Source organism: Citrus sinensis, chromosome 3 (genome assembly GCF_022201045.2).
Source record: "Citrus sinensis cultivar Valencia sweet orange chromosome 3, DVS_A1.0, whole genome shotgun sequence".
In the NCBI taxonomy this organism is placed as follows: Eukaryota; Viridiplantae; Streptophyta; class Magnoliopsida; order Sapindales; family Rutaceae; genus Citrus; species Citrus sinensis.
In genome coordinates, this window is record NC_068558.1 from 39,669,810 (window position 1) to 39,691,710 (window position 21,901).

Below are 21,901 nucleotides of genomic sequence, written 5' to 3' on the forward strand. Positions count from 1 at the left end.
TGTACTTTTACCAACATAACAAACAATAATACAAACATGTAACCTCACATAAATAGTGCAGTTGATTGACCTCTAATAATGAAAGGAGGAGATTAAAGGTTTTTATTTAAGCGAAATAAACTTAGTGTGAGGATGAAGTGGGGTAGGCTATATTAACCCAAGAACCACACAACCCACAAGAACCACACAAATTATGGGACCCACATAATTATGTGGTTCTTATTGATTGTGTATGGTACATTCAATGTAACATAGCAAAATCCAAATAATAATAATAATAATAATAATAATAAATAAAGAGACTACAACATGCGAGTCCCCGAATTATAAAGAAACTAGTACAGCAATTGAAAATTTATTAAAAAAAAATTAACGTAATCATGATGTGAGAAATGCCATCAGCAATGACAAAACTTAGGTCAATATTAAATTATAAAATCATAGAGTGGAGTCATAGGTGTATTGAACATAATCCTTTTACCACACATGGCATTATAATGCATGAATAATAACACTTCTTTTTCCTTGTTTTCTTCTTGGACTGAAGGATAAAGGCTACATCATCACACACATGTATGCCACAAAGTATGGTCGGAATTTTTATGCCCTAAAATCATTGGTTCCGTGAAAGTTAGGCAAAGGGCATAAAAAAAGAAGCGTCCCTAATTTCTTTATTGATAACATTTTTTCTTCCAATTATTATTATTTGGCCTAATGTGTCGTTGGTGCGAGTAAGTTCAAACCTCATATCTCTTATACTATAACATTAAAGATTTTACCTACTAAATGATCCCTTACCAACTTCCTTTGTTATTAGCAACCACTTTTTCTTTATGCTTATAACTTGTGTTTTTGTGCAAATATTTTGTTGTGGATTGAGATGTGTAACGCGATGATCTGGTTACTAATAAGTAAAAGCTTGTCAACTAAAAGAAAAAAATTATAAATGAGGTTATTTACTAAGATTAGAATTTAATGTTGAACTTAATTTTTGTAGGATACTAAATCAATAGTCATAATTATGACAATCATTACCATTGATTTTTGTCAAGACAGAAACTCCGTTTGGCTCAGCATTAAATCTTTATCTTATTTACTGATGATGTGCTGTACAAGTCAACCTTAAAAGCAAATCTCAGAAATAACCAGACCCCGATGAGGCTGTACAACACTAACTAATCATATTCTGCAGGATAACTGTCTAAACTTGAACAGACTTTCAGCCAAATGCAACACGTGGACTAAAATACAAATTCACAGAACAGTTGAAGGCTGCACTGAAAATTTTGTCCCAAAAAATCTTTTTGTGTAAGATGAAAACTGAAACTAATAAAAGAAAATTCACTTTCAGTTCACCTTTAGGACTGACCGCCGCATAAAATAATGCAGAAATGGAAAGAGAGAATGTGAAAAGGCATGCTCACGCTTGTCGGCCATCTCTATCATATCCATGCCATTAGCACAAACAAAGTAAAAGCAATAAGATTTTCCAAATCATTGCTTGCAAAGACTGAAATGAATTTACTTATTGGCTTCTGTGCCCATAATTATATTCAAGAAAGTTGATGTTCATTGCACTTAAAGAGCAATTTTTTTTTTTTTTTTGGTAAGTCCAGGAAAAAAATGACATTTAACTGCTCATTCCATTCAATGCATATTCCTTTTCTTCTTTTACCTCAATACAAGACTCAAGAGGTATGTAAAGTGTCATAGATTCTTTTCAATACTTCTTTCTTTAAGCTGTAGGATATTGAAACTATTTGTCTCTGTTTCCTCTGCTTTGATTAATTGATCTTGATGTACACATATGGCAGATTTGTATGTGGGTGGTTGATTTTTTTGTATTTTGGTGTTTCGGGTTCATTCTTGATGTGAAAGCAACATTCGGTTATATATTTTCTTTAATTTGTGGTGTTTATTTTTATGAATATGGGGAGAATATCCTATTCATATAGACTGTTTAGTGCTTCAATTCTTGCGATCATTTGCCTTTTGGTTCATCAAACCAAAGGGCTTGTTAACATTGAGGGTCAGATTCTTCTACTGATAAAGAGTAAGCTTGTTGATAATTCCAATTATTTGGGTAATTGGAACCCAAATGATTCCACTCCCTGTGGATGGATAGGTGTTAATTGCACTACCAATGATTTTGGCGCCGTTGTTTTTTCTCTTAATTTGACTAAGATGAATCTTTCCGGTTACTTGTCTCCAAACATTGGTGGATTAGTTCATTTGACTGCTCTTGATCTTTCTTTTAATCAATTGTCAAGAAACATACCTAAAGAGATTGGAAATTGTTCGAGTTTGGAGGTTCTTAATTTGAACAACAACAGACTTGAAGCTCATATTCCCAAAGAATTGGGCAACCTTTCTTCTTTGACCATCTTGAATATCTATAACAATCGGATCTCGGGCCCTTTCCCGAAGGAGATTGGAAAACTTTCTGCCTTGTCACAATTGGTCGCGTATAGCAACAACATTAGTGGATCATTGCCGCCTACTCTTGGGAACTTGAAAAGATTGAAGAGTTTCCGAGCAGGACAGAATTTGATATCAGGAAGCTTGCCTTCAGAGATTGGAGGATGTGAGAGCTTGCAATATCTTGGTCTGGCACAAAATCAACTCAGCGGCGAAATCCCAAAAGAGATTGGAATGCTCAAGTATTTGACAGATGTGATCCTTTGGGGCAATCAACTCTCTGGGGTTATTCCTAAAGAGCTTGGCAATTGTACCAGTTTGGAGACACTTGCACTTTATGATAACAAGCAAGTGGGACAACTACCTAAGGAGCTTGGAAGCATTGGCTCTTTGAAGTATTTGTACATTTACAGAAATGAGCTGAATGGAACAATTCCGAGAGAGATTGGGAAACTTTCTTCAGCATTAGAGATTGATTTCTCGGAGAACTCATTGATCGGAGAGATACCAGTTGAGTTAAGTAAGATACTTGGTTTGGAATTGCTTTACCTTTTTGAAAACAAGCTTACAGGTGTTATTCCAGTTGAGCTCACCACTTTGAAGAACTTGACGAAGCTAGATCTTTCAATCAATTCTCTCACTGGTACTATTCCACTGGGGTTCCAGTATTTGACCAATCTGATCATGTTGCAGCTATTTGACAACTCCTTGGTTGGTGGCATTCCTCAAAGACTTGGTGCATATAGCCAACTTTGGGTGGTTGATTTATCAGATAACCACTTAACAGGAAAGATTCCACGCCATATCTGCAGAAATACTAGCCTGATTTTCTTGAACCTGGAGACTAACAAGCTCACTGGAAGTATCCCAACTGGAGTAACACGTTGCAAATCACTGGTGCAGCTTCGCCTGGGCGGAAACAGCTTTACTGGGAGTTTTCCATCTGATTTATGTAAATTGGCAAACCTCTCTACAGTTGAATTGGACCAGAATCAGTTTAGTGGTCCAATTCCTACTGAAATTGGTAACTGCAATGCTTTGCAAAGGCTACATCTTTCAGATAACTACTTTACAGGTGAATTGCCAAGAGAGGTTGGCAACCTTTCCAATCTTGTGACCTTTAATGTCTCATCAAATTTTCTCACCGGAAGGATACCGCTGGAAATTTTTAGTTGCAAGATGCTTCAACGACTTGACCTCAGCTGGAACAAATTTGTTGGTGCTTTACCGAGAGAGATAGGCAGCCTTTTCCAATTGGAGCTTCTCAAGCTTTCAGAGAATGAACTTTCTGGAAGCATACCGGTACAGATAGGAAATCTCTCCCGTTTGACTGAGCTACAAATGGGTGGCAACTCATTTTCTGGCGGGATACCAGCTGAGTTGGGTTCTCTTTCAAGCTTGCAGATTGCACTGAATCTCAGTTATAACAATCTCTCTGGGTTAATCCCTCCAGAGCTTGGGAATCTTATTTTACTAGAATACCTCCTGCTCAACAACAATCATTTGTCTGGTGAAATTCCGGGGTCCTTTGTGAATCTGTCAAGCTTACTTGGCTGCAACTTTTCTTACAATAACTTAACAGGGCCTATACCTTCCTCACAGACCTTCCAAAACATGTCTGTTAACAGCTTCTCTGGAAGCAAAGGCCTTTGCGGTGGACCTCTTCAAAATTGTACTCAACCACCATCTTCGCTTCCTTTTCCTTCAGGCACCAACAGTAAAACTGCCCGCTTAGGTAAACTTGTTGCTATTATTGCGGCAGCTATTGGTGGGGTCTCTCTTGTGTTGATAACAGTTATCATATATTTCTTGAGACAGCCTGTTGAGGTAGTTGCTCCCTTGCAAGACAAGCAATTATCTTCAACTGTTTCAGATATTTACTTCCCCCCAAAGGAAGGATTCACCTTTAAAGACTTGGTTGTTGCCACTGACAATTTCGATGAGAGGTTTGTGATTGGAAGAGGAGCTTGTGGAACAGTTTATAGAGCAGTCTTGAGAACTGGTCATACTGTAGCCGTTAAGAAGCTAGCATCCAACAGAGAGGGCAATAACAATGTTGACAATAGCTTCCGAGCTGAAATCCTTACATTGGGAAAAATCAGGCATCGGAATATTGTGAAGCTATATGGTTTCTGCTACCACCAAGGTTCCAATCTGCTTATGTACGAGTACATGGCAAGAGGAAGTTTGGGGGAGTTCCTTCATGGGGCATCCAGTACTCTTGATTGGCAAACCAGATTCATGATTGCCTTGGGGGCTGCTGAGGGACTTTCTTATTTGCATCATGATTGCAAGCCTAGGATTTTTCACCGTGATATAAAGTCCAATAACATACTTCTTGATGACAAGTTTGAAGCTCATGTTGGCGATTTTGGATTGGCAAAGGTGATTGACATGCCACAGTCTAAGTCAATGTCTGCTATTGCTGGTTCTTATGGCTACATAGCTCCTGGTAAGCTACATTCTGAACCCTTTCGTTCACTATAACTTTGCTAGTTTTCGAATTTTCCAAATGATGCTGAAAAAAGCCACTTATATTAATCATATAGAACTGTCAATTGAACTTCAACTTCTAATGCCAATGAGCTTAAATATTAAGCTTTGTAGCTTTAACGAGTCAAGTAAATTTCTTTTATAATATTTTTGGCCTTGTAGTATATCTGCTAATTAACAGTTGTATTCTTATGATAATGCCAGAGTATGCATACACGATGAAAGTTACAGAGAAATGTGACATTTATAGCTACGGAGTTGTGCTGCTGGAGTTGCTGACGGGAAGAGCACCCGTACAGCCACTAGACCAAGGCGGTGATCTTGTAACATGGGTGAGGAATTTCATTCGGAATAATTCATTAGTATCCGGAATGCTTGATGCTAGATTGAATCTACAAGATGAGAAAACCGTTTCTCACATGATTACAGTCTTAAAGATTGCTATGCTTTGCACAAATATCTCACCATTTGATCGTCCAACGATGAGGGAAGTTGTTTTGATGCTCAGCGAGTCAAATAGGCGCCAGGGACACTTTGAATTCTCCCCTATGGATCATGACTCTGATCAGAAACTTGAGAATGAATTCCAAAGCACAGGTTAATAATTTTTCTTACCCAGGATGATTTTTAGCTGATGATTCATCCTTTGTATCAATTATTTACAAAAGTGTAGCAAAAACTGCCTTAATTTGTACATTTACTAACATTATTGATTACTACTTGCCTTTATTGCTTTATTTGCTAATTAGTAGCATGCTATTATCATTCTTCTTTTTACCTTGAAATTAATCAAGTATCTAATTATTATTAGCTCAAATTTTTTTAATAACTCACGTACTCATTGAAACCCTAACGCAGGACGTGAGCCTTAGATTGGTTGCTCTTTACTGTTGGAGATAGAGCTTGGCTTCAGTTCCAAATTGTATTATCAAATTCAGAACATTTTAAATTGTCACAGGAGTGTCCACTCCAATTCCAATTGCAAGAACCTCCAAATGACCCCTTGATTTCAATCTTTTTTAAAAAAAAAAAAAATTCTCCCAAAGCATTTATCCTTTTCAACTTCTGGAAATTAAAATGCCAAAACTTGGATTAGGAATTGAGAGATCAATTGTAGAAACACATAAACCCAGGATAGGATAGTTAAGCAATTGAACTTGCCTAGCCAAGAGTTGAGACAAGAAGAAGAAATACAAGAATAGTCTACTGGGCCGCTTAGTTTTTGAACCAGATGTTCACAAAAAGTAAAACCTTTAAATATGCAAAAGTGAGGTCAGGGAATAGATTGCGTGAAGGTCTTGTAAACCCCTATCGATTCTATCTTACTGCGCACGCAATTAGGGACAGTAAAATTTGGATTCGGATTTAGATGTTGGTGCATCGGGATCTGAATTGATATTTTTATATTCAGATACGCAAGAAAATATGTAGATATGGATGCGGGTAATATCCGCACGAATTGCAGGTGAATATCCTACATATTCGGATCCGTAAAAATTAAAATTTAATAATTTAAAATTCAATAATTTATCTAATAATATCAAATAAAATCTAATCATAATTCAACAATCAACAAGTTAATACTTAGAATAACATACAACACCATAAAGTCACAAATAAAAATACCACAACATAAATCCAACATTAAGAATCACGTAAATCCAAGACTAGCATCACTACAAATCCACAAATAAAATTATAAAAACACCACAAATCCATACAAAATAATGCGGATCCCGATATATTTCTTAATTTAAATTAACGTCAATATTTTTTAATTAATTCTATTATGTTTTTTCATTTAACTTATATATTTTTTCATTTAATTTAATTTAAATAAATATTTTAATTAAAAAATAATGCGGATCCCAATATATTTATTAATTTAATCTAACTTCTATATTTTTTAATTAATCCTATTATGTTTTTCTCATTTAACTTATATATTTTTCATTTAATTTTAATTTAATAAATAATTTAATTAAAAAATGATGATCCGAATATTTGATTTTCCAGATACATTTGTATATGGATCCACACGGATTTTAACTTCAAGGATCTGGATCCACATTTTTTAATGTGCGATTTAGATTTTTTCGGATCCGAATCTTTACGGATCCAGCCCAGATCTAGATATTTTTGCCATCCGTACTAGAGATGGCCAATGGGTCGTGCCGTGCATCAAAGCAAGACCCATGCGTGCTTGTGCTCGTGCCGTGTCATCCACTATGTGTTTCGTGCCGTGCCGTGTCATCCACTATGTGTTTCGTGCCGTGCCGTGTCATCCACTATGTGTTTCGTGCCGTGCCGTGCCTAATTTAGTTTGCATAGGCCGGGCCCGGCACACGTGCCATGCCCACTCGTGTTGTGCCCACATGTGTTGTGCTGTGCCGTGCTATGCCTAAGAAAAAAAGCCCAACAAGCTTTTTTCTTTTTCTTTTTTAATATTTTAAGAGCGCATGCTAAATTATTAGTGTACTTTTTTCAAGATTATGTACTTTTTTTAAGTCTATACCTTTATTTAAATTTAATAAAATCGAAAATTCAAAACTCAAGTCTATATTCAATAATAATAAACTAATAATAGTAAGAAAATGTAATATTAATTATTAAATTTGACCTTATAGTATTAGAGTTTTTTTAATACTTAACAACAATAATCATAATAAATTTTTCTTAATGGTTAACTTAATTATTAACTTAGACTTACATAGAATTTAGATCATAGTTCACAATAATATTAATGCATATTTATAAAATCATGATATCAATTATTTATTTAATAAATTATAAGTATAAATCAATTTTAGTATTTTTTAAATTAAGAATTAAATGAATTTAAAATTTCAATTTCAAGTTATTTGTAAAATTATAAAATTTTAAGTTTATTTTCATTAAAAATAAAACATACTTATTACGGACTTTTTTATCGTGCCGTGCTTAACCCATTTCTAGTAGTACCGTGCTTTTAAGGACCGCGTGCCTAAAATTCTAAGCCTAGCCTAACCCATATGCATACCGTGCCGTGCTGCGTGCCGTACCAAAATATGCTCGTATTGTGCCGTACCCGTGTTGTTCCACGTACCATCCGACCCATTGGCTATCTCTAATCCGTACAAGCAACCGTGCATGGTTTTCAAGCTTAAATTTGAATGCCTTAATGGGTCGGACTAGTCCAAACGAGTTGCCCCAGCCCAAGAAGTTCTTGTTCCATAGTTCTCATGAAAAACTCAAGTCCTCTAGTAATCAATTTAGATGATAATGAAAACTTGTAACATCAGATATGTTTGAATCTTTGTAATTAAATAATGTTCCCTTATCAAATTAAAAAATGTCACTTCCTTAATAAAATCCCCATAAAAATTTCAAAAACCATCCCACTTCTTCAAAATATACACTTATTCAAATCACAAATCACTTTATATTCAAAGTTACAGTAGGGATATAAAAAATAACCGTCTGACCGAGACCCGGACAATGGCAGCAAGTGTTATCTGGTCCAGAGTGAGGTCAGGTCTTGGACATCACTTGATAAACCCAGATCCGAGCCGAAACTCAATATTTATAAAAAAATTATAAATTGTATATTATTTTAAATAGTTATATTTATTTGGTCCATATATTACATCTATTTAAAATTTTAAACATTTAACGTTCATGTTTTTATGCCCAATTTCATTAAAATAAATTTTAAATATTATATAATTATAAAATAAATTAAAAATATACACATATAATATTGAAAAATATAAAATGCATGCTTTTTAAGCCTGATCGGTGTCCAAGAACATGTTCAACTAGATCCGAGTATTGCCATTCCAAGCCTGAAACTAGCTTTTGCCATCCTAAGTTGTAGAATCAAATAATAATAATAATAATAATAAATGTTCCCATATTTTTCTTTCATGAAAATATTCTAAAATTTTCATCTAAATCACCAAATCTTAAAACTTGATTCTATAATATAATAACATTGATGATTTTTGTGAAGTTATAATCACCAATAGGTCAAGAGTGATGCTGTGCTACCCGTCCAACACCTTGACATGCACAAACATTATATTCAGTATCTGAAATTGCTTCTTACAAGATTGTTCTTTGAAAATAGACACTCTCAAATTATATTAGAACTAGAAAATAGAATCGCGCTTCACGTGGCTTTGAAAAAAAAATTTAGTATTTTCATTTTTTCTTACTTTACACTTGATGAAACTGATAAAAAATATGAATTGATTTTTTTTAAGATGAGGCAGCCTTATAAAAAATTAAAAAAAAAAGCTATGAGCCAACAATACAAATAAAGAAGCAACGCAAGATAAAGAATAAAATGAGAGAATATATTATAGAGTGATTTTATTCATTCCAATTGTGTGTGTACAAAATAAAAAGATGAGCTCTCCTTTTATAGTTACATAATCACTCCATTAAATTAATGAAAAATTATGGATCATAATTCCTTGTGAGATAGTGGGAGTTATAGGGAAGCTAAAGGTTGCTAATGGGAGATAGTGGGGAGACTAAGAGATATACGTTATGAACATCTACATTTATTTTAATAAATTCATAACACTCCCTCTTGAATGTTCATTACAAAGAATATGTCTCATTAAAATCTTTACATAATTGTTGTTGTGTAATAACAATTAAATTAATTATGAAAAGATGAAAAACCAAATCTAAAAGAAAATTTCTCTATTTATTAGATAATCGAGAATATACAAAGATGAGAAATAGTGATGCCACATCACCTTCTCAAGTCCTAGCTTTATATATATACTAGAAAATAAAACCGCGTTTCACGCTGCTTTAAAAAAAGAATTTAGTATTATCTTTTTTTCTTACCTTACACTTGATGAAACTGATAAAAAATATGAATTGATTTTTTTTTTAAGACGAGGCATCCTTAAAAAAAACTATTAGCCAACAATACAAATAAAGAAGCAACGCAAGATAAATAATAAAATGAGAGAATATATTATTAGAGTGATTTTATTCATTCCAATTGTGTGTGTACAAAACAAAAATATGAGTCATTCTTTTATAGTTACATAATCACTCCATTAAATTAATGAAAAATTATGGATCATAATTCCTTGTGAGATAGTGGGAGTTATAGGGAAGCTAAAAGTTGCTAATGGGAGATAGTGGAGAGACTAAGAGATATACGTTATGAACATCTACATTTATTTTAATAAATTCATAATACTCCCTCTTGAATGTTCATTACAAAGAATATGTCTCATTAAAATCTTTACATAATTGTTGTTGTGTAATAACAATTAAATTAATTATAAGAAGATGAAAAGTCAAATCTAAAAGAAAATTTCTCTATTTATTAGATAATAGAGAATATACAAAGATGAGAAATGGTGATGCCACATCACCTTCTCAAGTTCTAGCTTTATATATATACTAGAAAATAAAACCGCGTTTCACGCTGCTTTAAAAAAAGAATTTAGTATTATCTTTTTTTCTTACCTTACACTTGATGAAACTGATAAAAAATATGAATTGATTTTTTTTTAAGATGAGGCATCCTTATAAAAAACAAAAAAAATAAAAAAAAAACTATTAGCCAACATTCCAAATAAAGAAGCAACGCAAGATAAATAATAAAATGAGAGAATATATTATTAGAGTGATTTTATTCATTCCAATTGTGTGTGTACAAAACAAAAATATAAGCCATTCTTTTATAGTTACATAATCACTCCATGAAATTAATGAAAAATTATGAATCATAATTCCTTGTGAGATAGTGAGAGTTATAGGGAAGCTAAAAGTTGTTAATGGGAGATAGTGGGGAGACTAAGAGATATATGTTATAAACATCTACATTTATTTTAATAAATTCATAACACTCTCTCTTGAATATTCATTACAAAGAATATACCTCATTAAAATCTTTACATAATTGTTATTGTGTAATAACAATCAAATTAATTATGAGAAGATGAAAAGCTAAATCTAAAAGAAAATTTCTCTATTTATTAGATAATAGAGAATATACAAAGATGAGAAATGGTGATGCCACATCACCTCCTCAAGTCCCATCTTTATATATATATATAGATATAGATACAAATTATATTAACTTACAAAATTAAGAGCTTCTCCTTGTTTAATGACCATTTTTGAAGAAACAACTATATGCTCTCAAGAAAGACATTAAATAGAAAGTGAATGAAAATTACCCCAAATAAATATTACAATATCGGTCAGCATATTCAACATGTAAAGGAAAAAAATACAACTCCTTTGAGTAGTATAGCATTCTTTTTTCAAAATTTAGCTACAAAAGAAGTAAAATGATCCGTAATCGTTCTTTTTTCCGTAGTTAATTTTTTTGTTTGGTAAATTTTTTTATAAATCACTTTTGATAAAATCACCCCATTATACAACAAATTTTGAAGAGTAAGGAAGAAATAACTTTTCAAAATTTAATTTTAAAAATTAATTTTATATTTAATACAATTTCATATATATCCTTATATATACTATAAAATTCAAAACTATCCTTATTAATTAAGAAATAAAATCATTAACTTTAAATACATTATTATTGTTACCAATTATATTGATATAACAAAATAAAAAATAAAATTAATAATATAAAATATTTATTTTAGTTATCAATTATTACATGTACTCAATAAAAAAATATTTTATATACATATTTGTAAATGTTTAAAAAATTTAATTCAATTTATGCCCAATTCAATCATTTACATTCTTACAACAGTTTAACAGTAAGATTTACTAAACACATACGACTGCTTTTAAACTCATTGTACTTTCGAAATAAATTTTACTAAATAAATAGCTGATTATTTCTACAGCACGACTAACAAGAATTATTTTAAAAGTTACAACATTACTAAATTGGCCCTAATGGTAACTTAACTTCCACGTACTCATGTGAGGCTTCAAACGTCTTATTTGCACTCAAGAGATTTTATCAACTGAAGCACCACAATCTATAATCATTAGTTATTCTTCAAGAAACAAAGTTGATTTCTATCATTATATATTCAAATTATCATTTTTATTTGTCTTTTTTTGGGTAAAATTATTATTAACTCAAAAAAGAAAAAATAATTTCTTATTTAGCAAAATACCATAACAACATCTCTAGTAAATTCCCAACTCTCCAAAGAAAAATGAAATTAGGTAAAAGGTTCATATAGAAATTTTTTTATCATGTTGCAACAATAAAATGTAAGTACTTTAAAATGAAACGATTTTGATACTGAAAAAAGAAAATACATCTATTTATATGAAAAAATATTTTTTGAAATTATTCACAAAAAGTATAGTTTTTAGTTCATTATTAGACTTAGGGTTCATTTGAGATTGCTTTTGGAAGGCTCAAAAGTGGTTTTGAAATCCTAAAATCTAATTTCAATATTTGGTAAACTTTTCAAAATCACTTTTATTAAAATCACTTTATCTTACAACAGATTTTAAAAATCAGGAAAGGAAAAGTACAAAGATGACATGTCGTCTTTGTTATTTGCATAATTGACATGCATAAATAATATGAAATACAAGTTATGCAATCCAAGAGGGGGGTGAATTGGGTATTTAAAAAATAAACAAGCAAATCACACAATAATTCAATTTAATGTCTTAATGAAATCGAAAGCCATAAATTCAATAAATCACAGAAAATAAAAGAGTAAGTGAAGAGAAAACAAACACGAGGATTTTTACGTGGTTCGGCAATCTCCGCCTACGTCCACGTCTCCAAGCACACGAGGTTTGAAGATTTCACTATCCAAGCCTTCCAAGGCTTCAAACACTTACAATTGACTTCCAAAGTGTCACTAAATATTTACAACAAGAGATTATCTCCAATCTCTTAACCTAAGTGTATCCCAACACTTACAACCTCTCAATTTGATTTTACAAAAAGGATTACAAAAATTTCTCTCACACAATATGTTTGAATACAAATGAAAGCTTAATATGTGTGAATTAAATGAAATGAATACAAAGTTTATGCTCTTAGATTTGCAGAGAATTGCTCAAAATATCAATGGTTGCATCAATCTCAATGAGTTTAGTTCAAGCCAATTTATAGTTGAGGCAGAAAAACTAGCCGTTATTGATTTTCTGGTGATACCTGGCTTGCCGTTTTTGTGAATCCGATTAGCCGCTTTTATTCCAGTGAGTTTCTGCCCATAACCGGATTGCTGCTTTGTAACATCCGGTTAGCTGCTTGCTACAGTGCCAGCTACAGTGAACTATTTTTTAAAATTATAATTTTACCCAAAAACTTTCTATAATTGCGTTATGGCCCAAAATATTATGAATAATTACAAATAAGTCCAATTTCAGAATTTCTAAATAATATTTGTTATTCCCAAAATGTTTTGAAATTATTATATGACCCAAATATATGAAAATTAAAGTATGACCCAAAACATTTTAAATAATTTCAAATAAGCCCAAATTCGAAATTTAACACAATATTTATTAAAAACAAACTTTTTCATTTTAGTCCATATTAATTTCTTGTTTTAAAAAGTATAATGTGTAATTCTTTGTTTATCCAAAATATGTGGTTTGTTATCATTAAAATCAACATTTATAACCATATATGCTAACATAATATGCATATATACATATGATAGATGCCTAGTCGTTTATGTTCTAATGTCAAACGACATGTCACTTGTTGACTTAAATCATGGAACGACAACATGACATCTCTTTGTTTTCTTGGAAATGATGCGGCATCTATAAATTGAATTCCAAATAATTTTAATGAAAGTAAGAGATTGATTATTTTTAACATTTACATTAAATAATAATCATTACAATCGTAGTTATAGAAATTAAAAACATAAAAAAAAAGAGTGATTGCAATATTACAGTTTCAATTTTAAGTGCCAGCTACTGTGAGGTCACTCATTTGATGATTTTTTTAATTTATAAAATACATATTTACGATCCAATAAATGGGTAATTCAATTTTAATAGTAATTATGATTGCAACTATGACTATTAATTACAATTAAAGCTATAATTATGATTATATTAAAATAACAAGATAATAAACTTTAGCCATATAAATATACATTGTACCATAATATTGCAGACCTTAAATCTACAAAAAATCATTTTTTTCCATAGTTTTTGTATATAAAATTCTTACAAAATACTCTAAATTTAAGAGAAAACTAAGTCATGTGACATATTCTTTCTCAAAATTATTATTAAAAAATATTCTTGTCATTTAACTTGGAAGAGTTTTAGACGCAAAATGAAAAAAAAAAAAAGATCTTTTGAAAGCCAAATATTATAAAAAGTCATTAGGCTGCAAATTGAACCCGTTCCCAAAAAATCGGTTCGGTTTAATATTTTTTCCTTAAAATTAGAATTGAATAAAAAAAAAACCATTAGCATCTTCTTATATTAAAATAGTGTCAGGAACCGTGACTTTAGAGGAATAAGAAAATTAAAAAAAGTTAAATTTTGTAAGAAAATTAAAAATATATATATAAATATTTAAAGGACCTGACCAAGAATTTTGGTTGCAATTCAATTTTTTTTTTTGGTTCTATTCTTATTGGTTCTTTAATAAGTTAGTACCTTTTAGTTTGCCTGGATACCAAACAAAATTGACCCATTGCCCACCCCCCAATTAGCATTTAGTAGTCAATGTTATTTTGAAAAAACAATCATTGTAAAATTTTTAATTCAAAGACAATGAGTTGTCTATTTTTTAAGGAAATTGCTTCAGATACTTTAATGGTGCATCATCAATTGGCAATTAGAATGGATTGAAATCAAAATAGGCTAGAATCAAAATTAGAATAAGTTGTTTGCTTTAGTTGTAGGAATCGAAATTGGAATAGATTGTATTCTCAGTAGTGTGTTTAGTTAATTAGTTAATTATAGTTAATTGCAGTTAATTAAAATGGATTGTTACAAGTTACTAAAATGTCATTAGTTAATTATAGTCCTTAGTATTATCATTATCAATAATCATAACTGTTGACGCTAATTTTTGGTCAACCGAAGAATTGAATAAAGGGAATGATATAAAGAACAAAAACACCACAAATTTACATGGTTTACCGATTGGCTTACGTCCACGGAGTCAAGAGAGTAAATTCACTATAAAATAATGATTACAACGGAGTTTTTCTTTCTTGCTACTCTCTTGCCAATTTTTTTTCTTGCCTCTACTCCTTTGGAGCTCTCTATTTATAATAAAAATTTTCGGTATCCTAAGTCTTTACTAATTCCTAATTTTTGTCGACTTCTCCTACGTAGTTAGAATTTTATTTGAAGTCTATTTTTGTCTCTTTCTCAAACTAGGTTCTGAAGCTTCTAGATTAATTAGAATTTTATTACGCTTTGTTTCCTTGTATGTTGTAGGCTATGCTTCCTTTTATTTGTTGGTTTCCTGTTTACTTTTGACTTGTTCCTAGTTCCTGGTTCTTAGACTTTTGTCTTTTTCTACTTTTCACTTTTTCTTGGTTCTTGGACTTTTGTCTTTTTCTATGCTTATGCTCTATACTGTTTCATGGATTTCATGCTTTATTTTTTCTTCGGCATCAATGTTGGTTATTTTAACTCAATTGATATTGATGTCAATGTGCAAGTGTACACAACAAATAATAAAGTGATGAATATTCAAGATCGTCTTAATATAAACTGATATTACTAGAAATACTACAACAATCACGATAGTACAAACTTCTTTCTAACTAAAGAAAAATCTAATTAAAGTTAATTGACCAATGAAATTAACAATTTAATAAAATAAATGTAGTAATAAGGTAAATTAGATGAATTGCGCAAGAAGAATTTATTAAGAATAAGGTAGTTGAATGATCAAACTCTCTTCATGGGCTGACTGTTTTGTTCAAATTAACACCAGTTGCTGCAGCAACTCCTATAGCACTGGGCATAATTACCTTGCATCCTCAGTTGTTGCTTGTTGGACTTCTCATACCCTTATGCAACCTAACAATGACCAATTGTTATATCACATAAGATATGGCGTTACATACATATATTCTCTCTACCCTACAAGATGAATCTCTATATCTAGTTCATCACAAATCTTAACTCAATTGTGGTCTTTTTGGGACTCAAGTTAAACTCAATTCAGGAAACTTAAATTAAGATCAAATATTACTTTAATAATTTCCACTAAGATAGGCCCGTTTGCGGTTCTCTCTTAACTTGAACCATTAAATGGGAGGTCAACTGAAATAATGATTGTAATATAAGCTATTATGGCAAAATGCTATAGCAATCTTGTAGCAACTCATAAGAACAGTCAAGAACCAATTGAGATTGTTTGTCACTCAACTACAATCAAATTTAGTTCATAGCTTGTAAAAGAAAAACTAACAGCAAAATATCAGCCATGAAATACATCATCTTAACCAAAGAATAAGTAAAGAAGGATGAAAACTAAATCCAAATAATTCTGCATATTTCTTCAATGGTGCAGACTTGTTCTCTCTTAAATTCTGCTCATTCCTTTTTTTTCTCTTGATTTCTTCAATGTTAATTCACCGCCTCCCTTCCATATGATGCGTGCTCATTTTATAATTGAAAATTAGGGTAAACAAAAGCTTAGGGCACGCATAAGTTAGATTAAGAAACTGCAGATCGCGATTCTGCAAGTATCCTGCGCTAAATTTTTTCTATCGTTATTCCAGGATTGCTACAGCAATGGTTGCTACAGCAATGGTTGCTACAGCAACGGCCAAAACACTACATTGTTCCAGATTTGTTTTAATTCTTTTGTAGCCATGTTCTTTCCTCATTTTTGGAAGCCTATTGCATCCGCATTCCTTTCTTGAAATATGAGCTTCTAGACACCTACAATTATGCACACAATCTAAGCATGAATTATTCTAAATCAAACAAAATTTTTCATTCTCATTCATTCATTCCCATTCCCTAAACCCACAAGTAAACACACCATATATGTCTCTTCGTTTATGTTTTATTGTCAAACAAGCCATTCCAGTTCCCATCTCCAAAGCACAAAGTGAGGGTGACAATGTACAAATCTTTTGCCAAATATTTAACTGATAATTTAAGAGTATACAAGTGATAAAAAGAGAATTTAAGGGTATACAAGTGATAAAAAGAGAATTTAAGGGTATACAAGTGATATTTTTCAAGGGTAAAATCGTCAATTCACTGTAATTCCGTTAACTTTCAAACAACAACTAACGGTTTGGTGGTCAGCTGATACATTTTGTCAACTGAGGGTGGACGATTGATACACCCTCAAAGTGTTGTAGTATTTTTGATAACAGAGCAAATATAGGGTATACGAATGATAATTTTTCTTTTTTTTTATAATTAACTATTTTTGCTACACAACTAACAACAGTCATTTTAAAAGTTATTGCATTACCAAGCTCGCCCTCATTAACAAATTTAATATATCTAATAATAAAATGTAAAAGTTTGCAGAATATGTGGTTTTATTAAAAAAAATTGGGGATCCTATTATTATTATGGATGGCACCGTCCGTTGTGGGTATTGATAATTATCTAACCGGTAATGATACTTGATGAATTTTTTATAAGTTTCTACATTTAAAATTACAAATGTTGAAAGATATTTTTAATAAAACCTAATAATTTAAATTATATAACTCAATATGTAAATTTATAATAATAACCTAAAATTTCACGTAAGATACTCAATTTTAAATTTAATTAATGTAAATGAAAAATTAAAATTTCAACATCAATTTTAAAAAAAAGCACTAAAATTTCACGTAAGATACTCAATTCTAAATTTAATTAATGTAAATGAAAAACTAAAATTTAAACATCAATCCAAAAAAAGTACAAGTCTAACACCAATTCTCAAATTTAGGTACGAAATACAAATCCATCAAACTACAAAAGTGCTTTCGATTAAAAAAAAAATCAAAAAGTAGAATTCAAAAGTATCACCACTGCACCAACATCAGTTATCATCTCATATTCATATTCAATACAAACTCCAAGTGTTAGAGATCTTTAATTCATTCACCATCATTAGCATTCATCCACCACGGTTCCTACAATAATGATTTAAGATTAATATTTTCTAATGCTAATATTTTCTAAATATTAATTTGAAGAATAAAATTATAATAATTCATAAGTATATAATAATATATAATTATATAATGAAATTAATTTATATATAATAATTATACATAATAAGTATCAAAATTATTGAAATTTTTAAAAAATAATTGAAAAAAGTAAGGATTAGTGAATACCTATGCCAATATTTACTATATACCAAATCTACTCACAATCTAATGCGGATTTTAATTTATGATACTAAATCCACTCATAATCTATAAAATTACGAATGGGTACTGGTGGCCGGATTCAAGCGGACCATTGCCATTTCTAAATTATATTATTAGGCAATAAAAAATTAACATTTTTCTATTAAAATTTTTTTAATTGGTTTTGGGAGGATTTATTATTCGCATGTTAATTTTAGGCCAAAAAAGACAAGACAGGAGGAGAAAGATAATTGGACAGAGGCACATAAGTCTCACAAGTCAAGTCTTAACAACTCATCCGGCTATCTAACCTCTGTGATACGTGTCAGTAATAACCGAATCTCCACAGCACCTAACGGTAGTATCTTTACCGTACATATATCAACGCTCGTGATCGTGCCACCTCACCATCTCCCCACGCCTCCCCTCTTATTTATTTATTTATTTATTTATTTTCTCTCTCTCCCCCAGCTCAGAAACATTCTCCTGAAAAAAAAAATGAAATAGGGAAGCTAGAGAATTCTTTTATTTTGAAGAAACGATCTCGTTAAAAAACCCAAGCTAGGGTTATTATTGGGTGCCTTTTCTTCGTTGGGTATCGGATTTGTCTGTGCCGTTCGATCTTTTTTTTTTTGATGATTGGAGGTTTTGATAATTTCTGAAGGCTTGATTTGTTGAGTGAGTTTGGGAGATCATGATGATCTCGTTGCAGAACGGAGTTTCTAGGGCTCCGTTAGTCTCGGATCGGGCCGGAGAAGCCGGATATGCGGCTGTGAAGCAGGAGCCGGCGTCGTCGCTGAGCCTCGTCTCGTCGTTCAAGGGACCCGATTCGCATGAAGGTTTGAATTTTTTAGTTTTTTTCTTTAAAATAGTTTTTGAAATTTTTAGGGTTTTGCATCGTTTGGATATTTATTTATTTTTATTTGTGCCACATATCGGGGTCTATGTTAATTTGATTAGTCAATAATTTAGGCTTTAAATCTGCTTTTGTTTTGAGAAATTTCTTTTGGTGTATAAATGATGGATATTTTAAGAATTTTAAATTTTAAATTGTAAGTTTTTGTTGGTTTTTGTGCCAGTGAGTGATTATTTTTAACCCTTAAAAAATTGTCTCTTATTTTATTTTCTCCCCTTCCTTTTTGAGTTCGTTTTGGCTCAAATTTTGGTTTTGAATTCAAAACAAAAAAAATATGAGCCCAAAAACTAGCACAGATATTTGTTAATTCTTTAATCTTATAAGGGAATGTATCAAAACTTAGAATGATTCTGACGGACAGTGCAAATTCTTCCCCTTTTTTTTTTTTGCTTGTCTTTCTTTTGGCGTAGATGAAGACATGCACATGGCTCTTGCTCATCAAATGTATAAGTCTGGCAGCTATAAACAGGCACTAGAGCATAGCAATTCCGTTTATGAGAGAAATCCGCTGCGCACTGACAATCTTCTTCTTCTGGGTGCAATTTATTATCAGGTTGAATCTATTTCAGTGCCTTCTTTATTTATTCTCATTGCTGCGTTCTGTGCAGTTGAGCTACTACTTCCATTAACATTTTTCATTTAATTACTTGGAATCCTGGCTTTGTCTAATATCTCAGTTTGTGTTTCTATTCCTTTGCAGTTGCATGATTATGATATGTGCATTGCAAGAAATGAAGAAGCTCTTCGACTAGAACCACGTTTTGCTGAGTGCTATGGGAACATGGCAAATGCTTGGAAGGTAATTACTGCTACCCGATTTCATTTCCTTTGAGGCTTTGATTATAGTGGTCTAGCATATATTGTAAACTATTTAATTTGGATTTCGTTCCTTTCAGGAAAAAGGCGATATTGATCTCGCCATTCGCTATTATCTAGTTGCCATTGAGGTTTGTGTGCTTCTGTGAACCTTTAGATATTGCCTTTTTCTCCAAAAAAGTACTGTTATTATACCCTTTTCTTTTCATCTGTGGTTATTCTGCTTTGACTCTTGAAATTGGTGTTTGTAATCCTCTGAATTCAGCATTACTATGTTTTTCCTCAGTAGTATGCATTGTTAATAACAGAGTGATATATTTGCTCCTTTCAAATATGAAGCAAGGAAACATAGTTGGATTTTCTATTGCTAGGTGGTGTTTTGTGAATTAAAATTAGTTCATGATCTAGGGCTGTGTAAGTGAGATAAATCATTCGGTTTTTAATATATCATAAAGGTTGAGCCTGATGCATCAATTTTTTTTTTTTTTGGTGGGCTTTTATGTACTTTAAGTGGACTTTCACTCTTTTTGAGTCTGTTTTGTTGTAATTGGTATCTTTGTATTCCTTTGCATCTATGAATTCCACTTCCTTGTCAGCGTTGCATCTAGAATTCCCATTTCTTGTATGCTTTGCGTCTATGAATTACCATTCCTTGTATGCTTGAACCTTGTTGCAGTAATTGATTGGTTTTGGGTTTCTGTGTAACACTGCAGCTTCGCCCCAACTTCGCTGATGCATGGTCAAACCTAGCTAGTGCGTACATGCGAAAAGGGAGACTTAATGAAGCAGCACAGTGCTGTCGTCAGGCACTTGCTCTAAATCCTCTATTGGTATGCTTTTACCCAGTAATGCTGTTCCTTTGTCTGTTGTCGATTTGATAGTCCAAATGAGAACAAAATCTCCATTTTTAGTTCTCCAAATTATCTTCTTTTCCCTTTGCTTTAGTAGTATTCTAGCTTCCTTGAATTTTTCCAATTATTTATCTTATCAATTGGCATGTAGGTTGATGCTCACAGCAATCTGGGGAATCTAATGAAGGCACAAGGATTAGTGCAAGAAGTAAGTGCTGTGCATTTTTGATTTCCCATTATCTCTCTTTGCATGATACAGACCTTGATTTGGAATCTTGGGCTACAAAGTTCAGTTCATTACAGTTTTCATGCCCTTCAGCTACCATTGGCTATTATATGCTGATGTACTGCTATCTGTTCTCATTGCGGTAGCAGAAGTAGTTTCATCTGCATTTGTAACCCAGTGAATTTGTGCTCCACTGGGTTCACCTGGCCTAGACTCTTCCTTGTCCACTCTCCATGTGGGTGGAAGGCATTGTTTCCCATATTTTTTGTGTGCGTCTCCCTTTTTCCTGCAAAGTTACTGATGGAGTAATTAATGTGTGGAACTGTCTAAATTCACAGTTCTACACAGATATCAAGTTGTTATCTACAGGCCAGGGCTGAGATGATGGTTGGTCTTGTTGTAACTTCCATGTGCAAGACTCCCAATTGTCAGAATCTAACGTTTTGTGCAGGCATACAGTTGCTACCTTGAGGCTCTTCGCATACAACCAACTTTTGCTATTGCATGGTCAAATCTTGCTGGTCTTTTTATGGAGTCTGGAGATCTTAATAGAGCCTTACAATATTATAAGGTTTGTTCGGCCTTCTTCCATATTCCACTTATGTGGTTTTCTTACTGATTGGCTTCTAGTTGATTATCTAGATTTTGTCTGGAAAATAATGCGGTCTTCTGCTTTAATTAACTGCGCCATGAACCATGTTGATTCCTTCTTATGCTGTTGTTGGATTTTTGTCTTTTATAAATTTTCTTACTTCTTGTATGATTGTTCGTTCCAGCCATTTTGTTTTACCGTTCTCTGAACTTTTTTTTGAATGTTCTGCAATTTTTAGGAAGCTGTGAAACTCAAACCTACATTTCCTGATGCCTATCTAAACCTTGGAAATGTCTATAAGGTAAGTTATGA

At 31.9% G+C, this 21,901-nt stretch overlaps 2 protein-coding genes across 3 annotated transcripts in view; both read left to right on the plus strand.

Moving 5' to 3' along the window:
- The first annotated feature begins 1,344 nt into the window (after window positions 1-1,344).
- LOC102631370 (probable leucine-rich repeat receptor-like protein kinase At5g63930) lies at window positions 1,345-5,696 on the plus strand. The gene is made up of 2 exons (XM_006478921.3): window positions 1,345-4,870; window positions 5,116-5,696. The coding sequence occupies exons 1-2, from the start codon at window positions 1,924-1,926 to the stop codon at window positions 5,511-5,513; spliced, it is 3,345 nt and encodes a 1,114-aa protein (XP_006478984.2). The 5' UTR covers window positions 1,345-1,923; the 3' UTR covers window positions 5,514-5,696.
- A 12,952-nt stretch (window positions 5,697-18,648) lies between these two features.
- LOC102613752 (probable UDP-N-acetylglucosamine--peptide N-acetylglucosaminyltransferase SEC) overlaps window positions 18,649-21,901 on the plus strand; it is an 87,052-nt gene continuing 83,799 nt past the window's right edge. For both annotated transcript variants that reach the window (XM_052436291.1, XM_006478944.4), the window contains exons 1-8: window positions 18,649-19,027; window positions 19,515-19,657; window positions 19,805-19,903; window positions 20,001-20,051; window positions 20,634-20,750; window positions 20,923-20,979; window positions 21,449-21,568; window positions 21,828-21,890. In XM_052436291.1, the coding sequence (XP_052292251.1) occupies window positions 18,883-19,027; window positions 19,515-19,657; window positions 19,805-19,903; window positions 20,001-20,051; window positions 20,634-20,750; window positions 20,923-20,979; window positions 21,449-21,568; window positions 21,828-21,890 (795 nt within the window). In that variant the 5' untranslated portion in view covers window positions 18,649-18,882. The remainder of the gene's footprint in view (window positions 19,028-19,514; window positions 19,658-19,804; window positions 19,904-20,000; window positions 20,052-20,633; window positions 20,751-20,922; window positions 20,980-21,448; window positions 21,569-21,827; window positions 21,891-21,901) is intronic.